General features: G+C 39.6%; 1 protein-coding gene across 1 annotated transcript in view; it reads right to left on the bottom strand.

The window, feature by feature from the left end:
• The window catches only part of ANKRD31 (ankyrin repeat domain 31), an 84,057-nt gene that overhangs the window by 57,231 nt on the left and 14,565 nt on the right, over positions 1-12,261 (bottom strand). The window contains exons 4-6 of the mRNA XM_066612544.1: positions 10,382-10,431; positions 7,289-7,382; positions 1,432-2,013 (exon numbers count right to left, since the gene is read on the bottom strand). Coding sequence (XP_066468641.1) covers positions 1,432-2,013; positions 7,289-7,382; positions 10,382-10,431 — 726 coding nt within the window. The remainder of the gene's footprint in view (positions 1-1,431; positions 2,014-7,288; positions 7,383-10,381; positions 10,432-12,261) is intronic.

Genomic DNA, 12,261 nt, shown 5'->3' with positions numbered 1-12,261 from the left:
ACATTCCTCCGTCTTGCCTGGGGTGAATGCCTGGGGTGGCATTTGCATGTTGGGGTGTATGTGTGTGAGCAGCCCCCATCCACTTTGTGGTGAGTTGTAATCTTGCTGGGTGTGGCTGCAATCCTGTCCACACTTTCCTGGGAGTAAGCCCCATTGACCCAAATGGGACTTACTTCTGAGTAGGCCTACCTAGGCTTGGGGCCTGTATCAGCTTAATCAAGGATCCTCACCTTTCTCTTTTTCCTCCCCCTTAAAAAAAGAAAAAAGCCACTCTTGATGGCTTTGTCTCCAAAAATTGATTTAAAAATAGAAATACCCATTCCTTTTCAGCCACCACCCTTTTCTCTCCTGCCTCATGGGGGGGGTGGGGTACTTCTCATGTTATTGTTATTTTTTATATACCACTTTTCAACAAAAAGTTCCCAAAGCAGTTTACAGAAAAAAAAACGGTTCCATGTCCAAAAAGGGCTCACAATCTAAAAAAATGCAACACCAGCAGACAGCCACTAGAAAAGACACTGCTGGGGGGAGGTGGGCCAGTTACTCTCCCCCTGCTAAATAAAAGAGGAGCACCCACTTGAAAAAGTGCCTCTCACCAGTTAGCAGGGGTTAACTGTTGTTGGCTGCTAAATGTTGGCTGCTATTTTAAGATAAAAGGCACAATCCTAGCTAGGTCTACTCGGAAGTAAGTCCTATTGTGTTCAATGGGACTTACTCCCAGGAAAGTGAGGTTAGGATTGCAGTCAAACAGTCTCTGGGTCTCAGTTTGCAAAAGTTTGCAATTAGCAGATACACACAAAACAAAGTCTTCCCCTCCTCCAGCAAATTTATAACTTCCCCCCCTTTCCAAAACCCTCCAGGTGTGCTGCTAAGAAACTCAGGGCACAATCCCAACCAGGTCTACTCAGAAGTAAGTCCTATTTTGTTCAAAGGGGCTTACTCTCAGGTAACTGTGGTTAGGATTGCAGCCTCAGAGTGCTGGCAGCTGTGTTTTGTTTTTTTGTTTGTTTCTAGTGTATAATTGTAACACCTTCATCCCCATTTTGGGGGTAACTGAGGTGAGGTGATGTAATGGGGAGCTGTGGCCAATGGCCACAAGGATCAGGGGAGTTGTGGGCTGGAAAAGTTCGAGAACCACTGCTATAAACCAACCAACATGACCAAGAGTCCAATCCTATACAAATTTCTATCACCAATGTGGCTGCAATGCATCTCTGAGATACGGGAACAAACGTTCCCTTACCTTGAGGAGGCCGCTATGATTGCCCCCCCCCCACCGCAGGATGCAGTGCATGCCCTGTTGGCAAGACTGTATCCGTGCTAGAAAGTTGGATAAGCTTGGGCCCTAAGACAATATTATATGGCCAAATCACAGTTTAAGATATACATGAGTGTGAATATAAATTTAAACTTAAATTAAATCATACATACTTGTTTCTCAGAAGGAAAAGATGATTTGATCTGCTTTAAAGGTTCTGTTTCTTTTAGGTGTCGCACATGAAACTGAGACTCAAAATTTGCATCTGTTATTTGTGTGCAATCATCATCTATCGATTCTGGAGTTGGTTGTTTCTCTGCCATAGTTTGCCCACCTTCTTTTCCGACTAGTTGACAGATAGGTGGCACTACAGATTCTGAGAAAGAGTTTATGGCTGTGAGAAGTTCTTCTGGCAGGCCATTGCTCTCATCCAGAGATTCAGTTACACAAAGAGCATTATCCTGATATTCCAATAGTACGGGACTTATTTGGGAGTTTTTAGAATCATAAAGTGGTTCCATCAAATCTTGAACTTCAAACTTCTCAACCATTTTTCTGCTTTTGGTTATACGAGATGCAGCTGTCTCAAGAGACAGACCACTTTCTGTTGCATTTTCCTTATTGCTGGTCATCTTGACTCTCTGAAAAGCTTCTGATATCTCTGTACATTTTGTTACTGAATCCTTTGATAACTCCACCATTGCATGGCTACCTGGAAGAAGGCTTATTTCTGGAGAGCATTCATCATTTAATCCCTGCATAAATTAAATGGCAAAATCCATGCTAAGATACCCTTAAAAGCCCCACCATATCTCTTCAAGAAGATGGTTTCTTCATAAAGTTCCCACTAAATGATACAATACCCCTTTTAAAAACGTGACCACCAGAACACTATTCAATTTTCTAAATGTGAAAGCACCATAATTTTATTAAAATTATTAAGATAATTATTCAAATCATATCACAACACACTGAACTAAAATTTTCAATCATTTCTGATCGACACGTATGTGTGCAAAATATAAGTTCTCATTATTAATATTATTTTATTAAGATTTTCTCAAGCTATGAAGACATATGGTGCAGTTCTGTTGTTGGAGCTAAATGAGCCTGGACCTGTAAACTGCCTGTGACTCACCCAGAAATTGCATGCCAGGAACTCAGAGGACTAACCTACACATTACCATAAAGGCATGAACATCTGTGACCTACATCTCCTCCCCACTCTCATCAGCAATCTTTTATGATCACACTCAACATTTCATTGTCAACACTTCAAAGAACAAGATAATGATTAAGGGGGCAGGGCTCAGGAAAAACTGAGCAAGGGGATGTCACATCATGCATCTTTAACAAAACATTATTGGGGAAACACTGGCAAAGGGATGGGTCAGCAACAGCCATGGGCTTATGGAGATGTGTCACCTGACCTACTCAGGGAAAAATCAGATGCAAGAGTAATAAATAAAAACATATTCCAATGCACATTCTTTCCTGATTTATTTTCCCCTCTCAGAATCATTGGAAAAATCACTTAATTTTATCAGGAAATTAAAAGGTGGGGAAGGCAGAGAAGTAGTATTGCTTTGTTTCTTCATATTTCTAGAAATTGGTGGATAAATGTGTTACTTCAAAGATTTTGATCTGCATTTCGGTATGCATTGTGACAATAGGATGCTAAAGAAAAGAACTGATAGAGGGGCGGAGTTAACAGTGAAGTAGCAGGGAAACCTTGGAGGGCCCCCCGGGTGGGGGCGGGACGGGGACTGCTAAATAGATGTGTTTTTCAAGTGCCTCAACAATGAGGTACTCTTCGTTGCCAAGAAGAAGGAACGAAGGCTGAGAGCTTGAACGGGGGAGTCTCTTGAAACAGGCAATCTCAGAGATTTTCCCGGTTTGCTCTGTGCTGAATCACATCGTATCCCGGACGCCATCTTCAGAGACAATTCGGACAGCTGAAAACTCCCCCCCCCCCGCGGCCTAGATACAACAACATGACAGCAAAAACAGCTTTAAATTGTGAGTAACCAGCTCATTAGAAGGCTATAAAAAGAACTGCAATCAAGAGGTTGGAAGGAGGAAAAGATAACTTTATGATTATTGACGTTGGCTGGTAGCCACCCAGAGGGGAAATGAGTGAATCTGGATTTAAAGAGACCATTGCTGGAGTATTTTCTCTGTTTCATAATAAGGGTGACGGCAAGAGAAGGACAGAGGAAGATAAAATCACCCTGCTGAATGGTATGCATGGAAAAGAAATAAATAACTAATCTTCAACAGCTGAAATAACTTTTATTTTCCTAGCAAGAAGGCTCAATTCAGGCCTGGTCATTTAAAGGTATACTAACTTAGTTTGACAGTGTTATTGACCTGGATTACTGATCCACCCCTTTTGGGATGCAAGATAAAGACTTGGATGACTCTTTAATTGTTTGACTGATTTGACATTGTTAATGACTGGAAGTGGAATATTGACTTACACTTTTTGGATATAAAAATTGGAAATTAGCCCTACAAGAAGGTGAAACAAGATAATGAAAGTTGGTTGTTGTTTTTTTAAGTGTTGGACCATTTTATCTCTGTTTTTTACAGCCAGAGGTATGCTAGCTTGATTTGATATTGATAAGAATGGCATTTAAAAATTTAAAGGATGTTAGTAAAAGCCAGTCCTTATTAATGGATTTGTTGTGGGATTTCAGAAGTGAAATGAAGCAACAGGTCAGAAAACTATCTGAACAAATGAAGCAAATAAACTCCTCCCTGACAAGCATGCAGGAACAGACTACAAATAACAGACAAGAAAAAAGAATAGATCAAATGTTGGATGAAACTAAAGAAGTGGAGATTTTTGAAATGAGATGGAAAAAGCAACCATCATCAGAATTAAGAATTTTAAGGAAGAAAAAAGAGGGAACTTTTAGAGAGAACATTCTTTCAAGAAGAGGAAGAATTTTTGGATTAAATCCAAAAAGAACAGAATGAAGAAAAAGAAAGAAGAAAAGAGAGGAGTTAAGAAATTTAAGAGGGTTAAGAAGAAAAAGAAGAAGAGGAAGGAGCAGTGGGAGGGGCAAGGAGGAAAACACCAATAAGACAGAGAACAAAGGAAGTACTAAGATAGAAAGTGAAAATGGCTGAACAAGTAGAATTTTTTTTGTTTCCTTTTGTAGATATTAATGGACCAAATCCTTTTTAGAAATGAAGAGTATTCCATTAATTATATTAAATCAAAGTAGATGTAAATGAAAACTTGGAACATAAATATTGTAAAAATTAAAGTGGCATTAAGATAACTAAAAGGGTTATTCTTTAAAAGAGAAATTATATAAAATATTTTATAGATGGTATTTAATTCCAGAGAAAATAGTAAAAATGTATCCTGGGTCATCAAACAAATGTTGGATAAGTAAAGAATTGAGGGAATTTTTTATTATATGTGGTGGATATGTGAAAAAGCAAAGAAATATTGGAAAATGATATATAAACTGTTACAAGAGATATTGAAGTGTGTATTACCATTTACACTGGAAACATTCCTCTTAAATGCGACATCAGAAACAAAGAATCAGATAAGAAATATTTTATTTTAAATATTAGTTTAGTGGCAAGAGCGTGTAAGTAAAAATTTGAAGCCTTTTTATGATTGGATAGATAATTTTAGATTAAAAATATTGATTGTTTAGTTAAATTACTAATCAGTAGATTAACAAATATGATAATTTTTGTATTGATGAATAATTTCGTTTTTAGACATTATCACTTTTTGGGGGGGACGGGACTAATGTATGTTGTAATCGATGGCCAATACCCTCATGTGTAACCTGTGTAGTCCCAGCCCTAAGTCTGAGCGATTTTCCTTACCTGTATCTGTAAAAAATAAATAAACTCCATTAAAAAAAAAAAAGAGAGAAGTGATAGAAGGATAAATACCACTGGTTGAAAAGCAGTATATAAGTATTCTTCATAACAACAACAAAAATCAGCACAATTCAAACCACAGCTGATGCTTTTCAAATTATAGAAATTACCAGTCAAACTGGATTCTATGTACAAAACAAATGAAACAGCTTATTTTATTATTACAAGTTGCATATTTTTTGTTAAGAAAAAGGGTAGGAGCAGGGAGGGGGCAGCACTTATTGTCCTCAAGATGAAAGTCATCTGAAGCCAACACAGAAAGCTGTGTTGTTGGGTTCTAGGTCGATGGGGTGTGGAGTCAAATTCCTGTACTGGGCCTCCCATGATGCCCCTTCCCACCCCACGATGATGCAGTCTGTAAACAGCTACCTGGTTACTCAGCCAGCTGGCAGCCAGATGAGCTAGAGATGGGACAGGACAGGAAAGGGGAGTGTGGAAGGAGGAATACAGCCCTGCCATGGGAGGGGGGCATGCAAGGTCTCTTCACATAGCTTGCCTGATAGGGCAACCTGGTGCTGCCACTGATCACCATTCACTGATTAGTGCCTTCCACACATGAGCAAATGAGAACTATTTGGCAAGTCTGACCTGTTAAAAAAGGTTAAAACCTGCAAGGGTCCTTGCAGACTCACATCATAATCTCTCTCCTATGAAATACTGCAACACTCTGCACCTCCAAAGAGTTTGGTAGCTGATTTGCATTATCTTCCAAAACTTCCAACATAGGTATTTACTTTTTGTTTTTAAATATTTATAAAAATATGAAGGAAATAAGTTATTAGCTTTCCAGGGAAAAAGTTTTTCCAAGGAAAATGGTTTCAATAAATTATAATTATACTGAAACATAGCAAATATATGATTATACAAAGAAAAATATTAGCAAACCCACAGTTTTCTCTGATGGTTCTGGAAGTCCAGTCACTTTGGAATCTAAACTGAGAATGACAGTAAATAAAATAACTGATATTTATTTCTTTTGCATAGTACAGTCAGCCTGCATTTTACACAAGGGTTATGTTCCAAGGTCAGAATCAAAGCCAAAATTGCATATATAGTGTAAACTCTCTTAAATCCAACAACTACATACTATCTCTTTAAGAACTAAAAGCACAGTATGAGACCTGTAGCAATTGAGAGTATACCAGCTTCATTCTCCCATTTCAGGCTTGTTCTGGGGCATAAACAGATTAAGGGCCCAATCCTATCCAATTTTCCAACACTGATGGAGCAATGCCAACAGGGCTTGTGTGGTTTCCTGTAGTGGGGGAGCAGTCATGGAGGCCTCCTCAAAGCAAGGGAACATTTGTTGCCTTACCTTGGAACTGTATTGCAGCTGCATTGGCACTGGAAAGTTGGATAGGATTGGGCTGTTGAGTAGCAGGAGAAGTCACTGGCATTATTTACAATGTTGATTTTCTTGGTCTTTTGAGGATACAGGGTGAAACACAGCCCAAATCTGCTTCCCCATCAGATCCTTGCATCTGACGGCAATACAACCGCTTTAGGCAGATGCATGGACTGGCCAGCACTGGGTATTGGCACACTTATTTATTTCCCCTTTGGGCAAGATATGAAACTCTTAATTTTAATAAGTAATAAGTGCTTCCACTACATTTCCCTCCTGTGCTTCGCTTGTTCTGGTGGCGTAAATGGCACTTAGAATTGGGCCATTAGAATTCGAGCTGGGTCCACTGACTGCTTTAAATCAAGACACTGACTGAAACATTGGAAGATGATTGAGATCTTGAAATCAAAGAGACTTGGTTGCTGTACACTTTTTTGCTACTCCAGGTGGGTATGAAATTGAATTTAGCACTGGATGTGATGGAAGGCTCCAGAGGTTTGAGATCATTGTTCTTTTGTTAGTCTAACACCCCAGTCCTAACCTGCATTGGAACAGGTAGGCCTACTGGCCTGTGCTGTATTCAGTGGAGGTTTGAAGGTGGAGAGAGTGCAACTCGGAGTAAGGGGCTTAAGGACAACTCCTGAGTTGTTGCAGATGTGCCTTACAGCATGTTTGTCACACTCAAGTTTGCAAAATGCACATTTGCCCATCATCAACCTTGGATTGCGCTCTAAATGACTTTTTCGCCATTGGCAAGATGTGTGGCATACCTTGCATGTCTCAATAATGCAATTATGCAAGTACAGCCACTTCAGGAAATCTCCATCCACCTTCTCCAAATAGAGGTTCCCTGTCACAAAGAGGCTTAAAATTAAGGAGGGCGGGGAACACATCAGAAACAGCTGCTGGGAGAGCCATGATGAACTACGAATACAGATAGCTGCTGTCTCCCTGCTAAATAGAAAAGGAGCCAGTACAAGAGATGCCTCTTTGGTGCCATCCAGCACTGATTGGTAGTAACAGAAGCTCCATGTTCAGAACCAGGTGCTGGTGATAAAAGAACAAGAAATACCTTCATGACCCGCTTATGAATTTTACAAAGGCATCTGGCTGGCCATTATTAAAACCCAGGATGACTGAAAGAATTATTTTGTCCACTGGAATATAGGATATGCGTATCCAAGGATCTTATACTTGTGTGCATTCTATTATCTCAAAAATGTCTACAGTGTACAGTATAAACAGCTGACTAATATTTGTCCAATCATTTCTAAAATTATACTGGTGGGACACATGGATACTGAGAACACCACAGCCTGATAAAGCTGTTACCTCCATGCTACATGAGCTTAACAGTGGTGATCTGAGCAAGGAAAAAAAGTTATAAATGAGCAAACTCAAAAGTAATATGTTCTATCTTTGGAAAAACGTTTCTAAAACCCAGAACAGAAGCTGCATCTGAGCCATTATTAGCATTGCAAACTTTAAGAAGTGCTACTTGTAATCTTCTTTACTGGAAAATAGTCCAGGCATCTCTCATTTTTGTAAACCTGTTTGCCAGCTTAGCAATAACATACAATACAATACCATTTTTAATTGTATTAAAATGATTTTAATACAATACACAATGCTGGGAACTGAGCACCAAGCAAAGGGGGAGAGTGGACTGGAAAGGAAGAACAGTAAGGACCATTTTCATATAGCTCCTTTGAACTTTGCTATTTATACCATGCATGAATGCCTGTCTTGCACAACATTTGAGAGATTTCCTTCTCACATCATTTGAGAGTTTTAGAATTTTAGACCCACTGAACTTATGCTTATCCGGAAGACATATTTCATATTCCCTGTCACATCATCTCTTCGACTCCAATAACTGTGTCCATCAGCAGCATTTCTACTAGGCTTAGAAGGAAAGGTGAGCAATCAAAGCCCCCCTCCATTGGCTTGCCAGGACCAAATGCCATCTGGGTCCTCCCTGATACCGTAACTCCAAAGTATGTAATCATCAAATAATCACATATTCTCCCCCCATATTCTCCTTGCCTCTGTTTCCTTCACTTTCCTTCCTTGTCTCCCTTGTGTGTCTTTTCACATTGTGAACCCTCTGGGAAAGGGAACCATCTTCTCATTCTGTGTAAAGCATTGTGCATAAGCAACAACATTATTTGAAAATTATAAGTTCTAAATCCTGGGCTCCTTCCAGTGGTGCAAAAAAGCTCTGAAGGAGCCTTCTGCACCACTAGAAGTGGCGCAAATGGCTCCTGCAGAGCCTGGGCTGCCTCCTCCCTTCTCTCAAAGGAGAATGGTGGAGGCAGCATGCTGGAGGTAATTGCAGTGATGATGACACCACTGCAATTACTTCTGGGTTGGGGGGCAGCAGGTGGGATAGTGGCCCCAGTGCAAAAAACCACCAGGACCACCACTGAATCAGAAGATTCCCATGCTAGCACACAAGTTATGGCTTTATAAAAAGAATGGATTATTCAATAATGTATTAATTTTCCCAAAGGAAAGCCATAATATTTTTCCCAAACGAAAAATAAGCCACAAATCTATTCCTTTCATATAGAGAACTGAACATGTGACATCTACCTGTCCAGAATCCAGAATATCACACTATTCATTGATATATGATCTATAACTTTTCCTAAATTTCTGAGAAACAGAAGATTGTGGTGATTTTCCTTCTGATTAAAAGTGTGTGACAAAGTTGTTGGCAGAGCAGATAGTGTAAGAACACTATCTTCAAACAAATATCTCAAAGTAGACTCAAGGTTGGATTTGAAGTACTGTACTTGAATAGAAATCAAGATACCATTTCACACTGAGATAGTAATAAGGACTCATAAATGAATTCTAAAAATATGGAATTTTCTAATTTTACATGGCCCTCCATGTTACATAGCCCCCTGTGTGATTTAGTACTAGCAAACAAATAGGATGTGAAATTCTGGCGGCACTGACCCCTGAAAAGGACTGGACTTCTTTACACCCATTAAGGATATTTAGAACTGCTACATCCAGCAGGGGGAAAGCAAATTGGGAGTCTTCGGAAGGGAAAGGAGATCTAAATCTCTTCACCCATCCATAAGCCTCCCACTCAGCAATGGGTCTCCAGGAAAGAAAGGGGATGGGGAGGCTACAAAAAGAGAGTATAAGATCTGGCTTGTACCATCACTCTGCTGGCAGCCAATTTGCAACAGCAGAAGTGTCTTCTGTTGTTGCAAAGCCCTCTGTAATATAGCCCAATACTACATAGGATTAGGCTGTTAGAAATATGTTACTGAATGTTGCCTAATGCTTAACATGAATCAAAAGATTTGCAGGGGAGGCAACCTGTGGTCCTGGTCCAGGACTGTGCAGGGGCCAGGATCACCAGTGATCTGTAGTCAGTTGCCTGAGATGCGGGGTGGTTATACTGCTTCCATCTCAGGTGCCCAACTGCAGTACTTTCTTTCTCAGGAAGAAAAGTAAGCAAGGGGTTAGGCAAGTGAGCAGGAAAAGAACGTGGCCCATTCTTTGGTGCCTAAGGTAGAAACAGCACAATCTCTTCCTGCCCTTAGCCACTGGCTGTGCAGGACTTTGTTGAGGGAAGGAGGGAGAAGTGAAGACTAGCCTGGCAAGTGGAGGCAAGGAACAAGTTGAACACTTGTACACTATACAAGCACATGTCCATATAAGAAGAGGTTCACAGTACTGTGAACACATTTTGAATTCTCTTTTAATATTTGATCAACATGCCTTCCACTGCTAGTTGTTTACTGCAACACTATGATACTCAGTGGAATTCTGCATCCGTTAATTGTTTAGGATGGTGGAAATGCAGATTAAGAAATTACTTGAATTTATCAAGTACTTACTAGAGCAGAGACTGAGATTCTTTTTCCTTTTCATTTTTCTCTTGATATGCCTGGAAGAAGGGGAAAAAAAGATTTTCCATCACCTTGGTAAAAACAAACCAGTCAGTCATCTGTCTTTACAGCATCACTTCATACCAAAGCTGCTGTTCTACTAACAAGTGCTGGAGTTGAAAGAATTGAAGTACCTGAAAAATGGCACAGACTAAGCCAGGAACAGACTATCCTACCTAAAATCTGCAAAGAAATCAAATCAATAATTGAAAAGATAACCAATGAAGAACACTCCAAACCTGAAATGATTATGTTGTGATAATCGTGCTCTCATACAGTATTCACAATACAGTCTATGTTCAAAACGTTACTACAGTATTTTCTTTATCTCTTATTTTCTTTCTTTATATGGAAGAAGTACAACTATAGGACAGGTTAGGCTTGCTTTACCCTGTCCTATATTTGTGCTTCTTCCATTACTTTCAGTTCAAGAAGTAAAGAGCCTTTCCACATGACAGAATAGTAGCTACACCATCAAAAATGGCAATTACAAAGAACGATCTTGATTAGAAGAAAAACCACATACACCACATAACTGTATTATCTTTAAATTTCATGCTAAAAGAACACTAATTCAATGTGGAATAGCAGCACAATTTACAGCCCAATCCTCTACTCCCCCCTACCCTGTTGGTACATCTGTGATGATAAGGTGCACGCTGTATCCAGAAGGGAGGCAAATCAGGAGGCTTTGGAAGGGAAAGAGGATTTAACCTATTACCCTTCCATACCCTATATTTCTGTGACAGTAGTGATAGCTTTCCTGCATCAGGCAGGAAAGACTGTCAGAGCAATCTTTTCTTTAAAGAAAAAAATGCTTGTGCATACTAATGTTGGAGAGGAATATGTACTCTAAATTATAGTCACATTTATTTCAAAAAAGAAATATAGATAGAAAAAGGCTAACCAAATGGCTTCAAATAACACTAGTGCACCACTGGTATACACGCAGCAAACATATTTGCTGCATAAAAAGAAAGGCCTTAAAGTGCAATCCTATGCATGCTTTCTTGGAAGCAAGGCCCACTGAACTTGGTGCAATTCTGAGTTGACATGTATATGATTGTGCTTTGTGTTGTGGATAGTAGCTTCTAATAATTTTTTTTCAATTTTTCTTTTTGAGCATTTTCTGCTGTGCCATTTTAACAGTAATGCCAACTCTAGCTTTTCACATTTTTGCACTCAAATGGAAACTTTTGGAGGTCCAAGGGGTTTATTGAGTTCTTTTTTGTGCACTCTCTTCCTCTAGCTTTTCCAGTCCCATTTTTGAGGACAACATATACTGGAAGATCTGATCAGGCTACTGCTTTAGCATTAGATTTAGATCAGACTAGCATGAGTGTCAAACTTGTTTCACATAGCTAGCCGAATAGCATTCATTACGCCTGCTGTGAACTGGAAGTAACGTCATAAAGCAGTAAGTTATGTTACTAAGCAGGTCATGACCAGAAATAAGCTTTTTTTCTCACTTAGAAACTCATTAGCTGCAAATGACAGAGGACAAAATACACAAATCTTGATCATATTTTCAAGATATGGAAGAATCCAATTATCATGCGGGCAGCCCTCTCAGCACTGGCACCTCAGCACACTCAGCAGCTAAGAGCAGCTGATAGTGGTGCTGAGAGACCCTGAGGGCCAAATAAAAAGCTTCCAGAGGGACACATCTGGCTGCCGTCCTTATGTTTTACACCCCTGGCTCAGAGCTTGTTAGACTGAATTGCTCTTCTATTGTAGCAACTTGAAACTACTGTGTATTTGCTGTCTCCTGCACGACAGTGAACAAAAGTTATTTCTGATTTCAAGTTTCAAATACCTTCTACAAGCAA

This window comes from Tiliqua scincoides, chromosome 2, assembly GCF_035046505.1.
Source record: "Tiliqua scincoides isolate rTilSci1 chromosome 2, rTilSci1.hap2, whole genome shotgun sequence".
In the NCBI taxonomy this organism is placed as follows: domain Eukaryota; kingdom Metazoa; phylum Chordata; class Lepidosauria; order Squamata; family Scincidae; genus Tiliqua; species Tiliqua scincoides.
The sequence above is the reverse complement of the archived record's forward strand: the minus strand, read 5'-3'. Positions and strand labels throughout refer to the sequence as shown.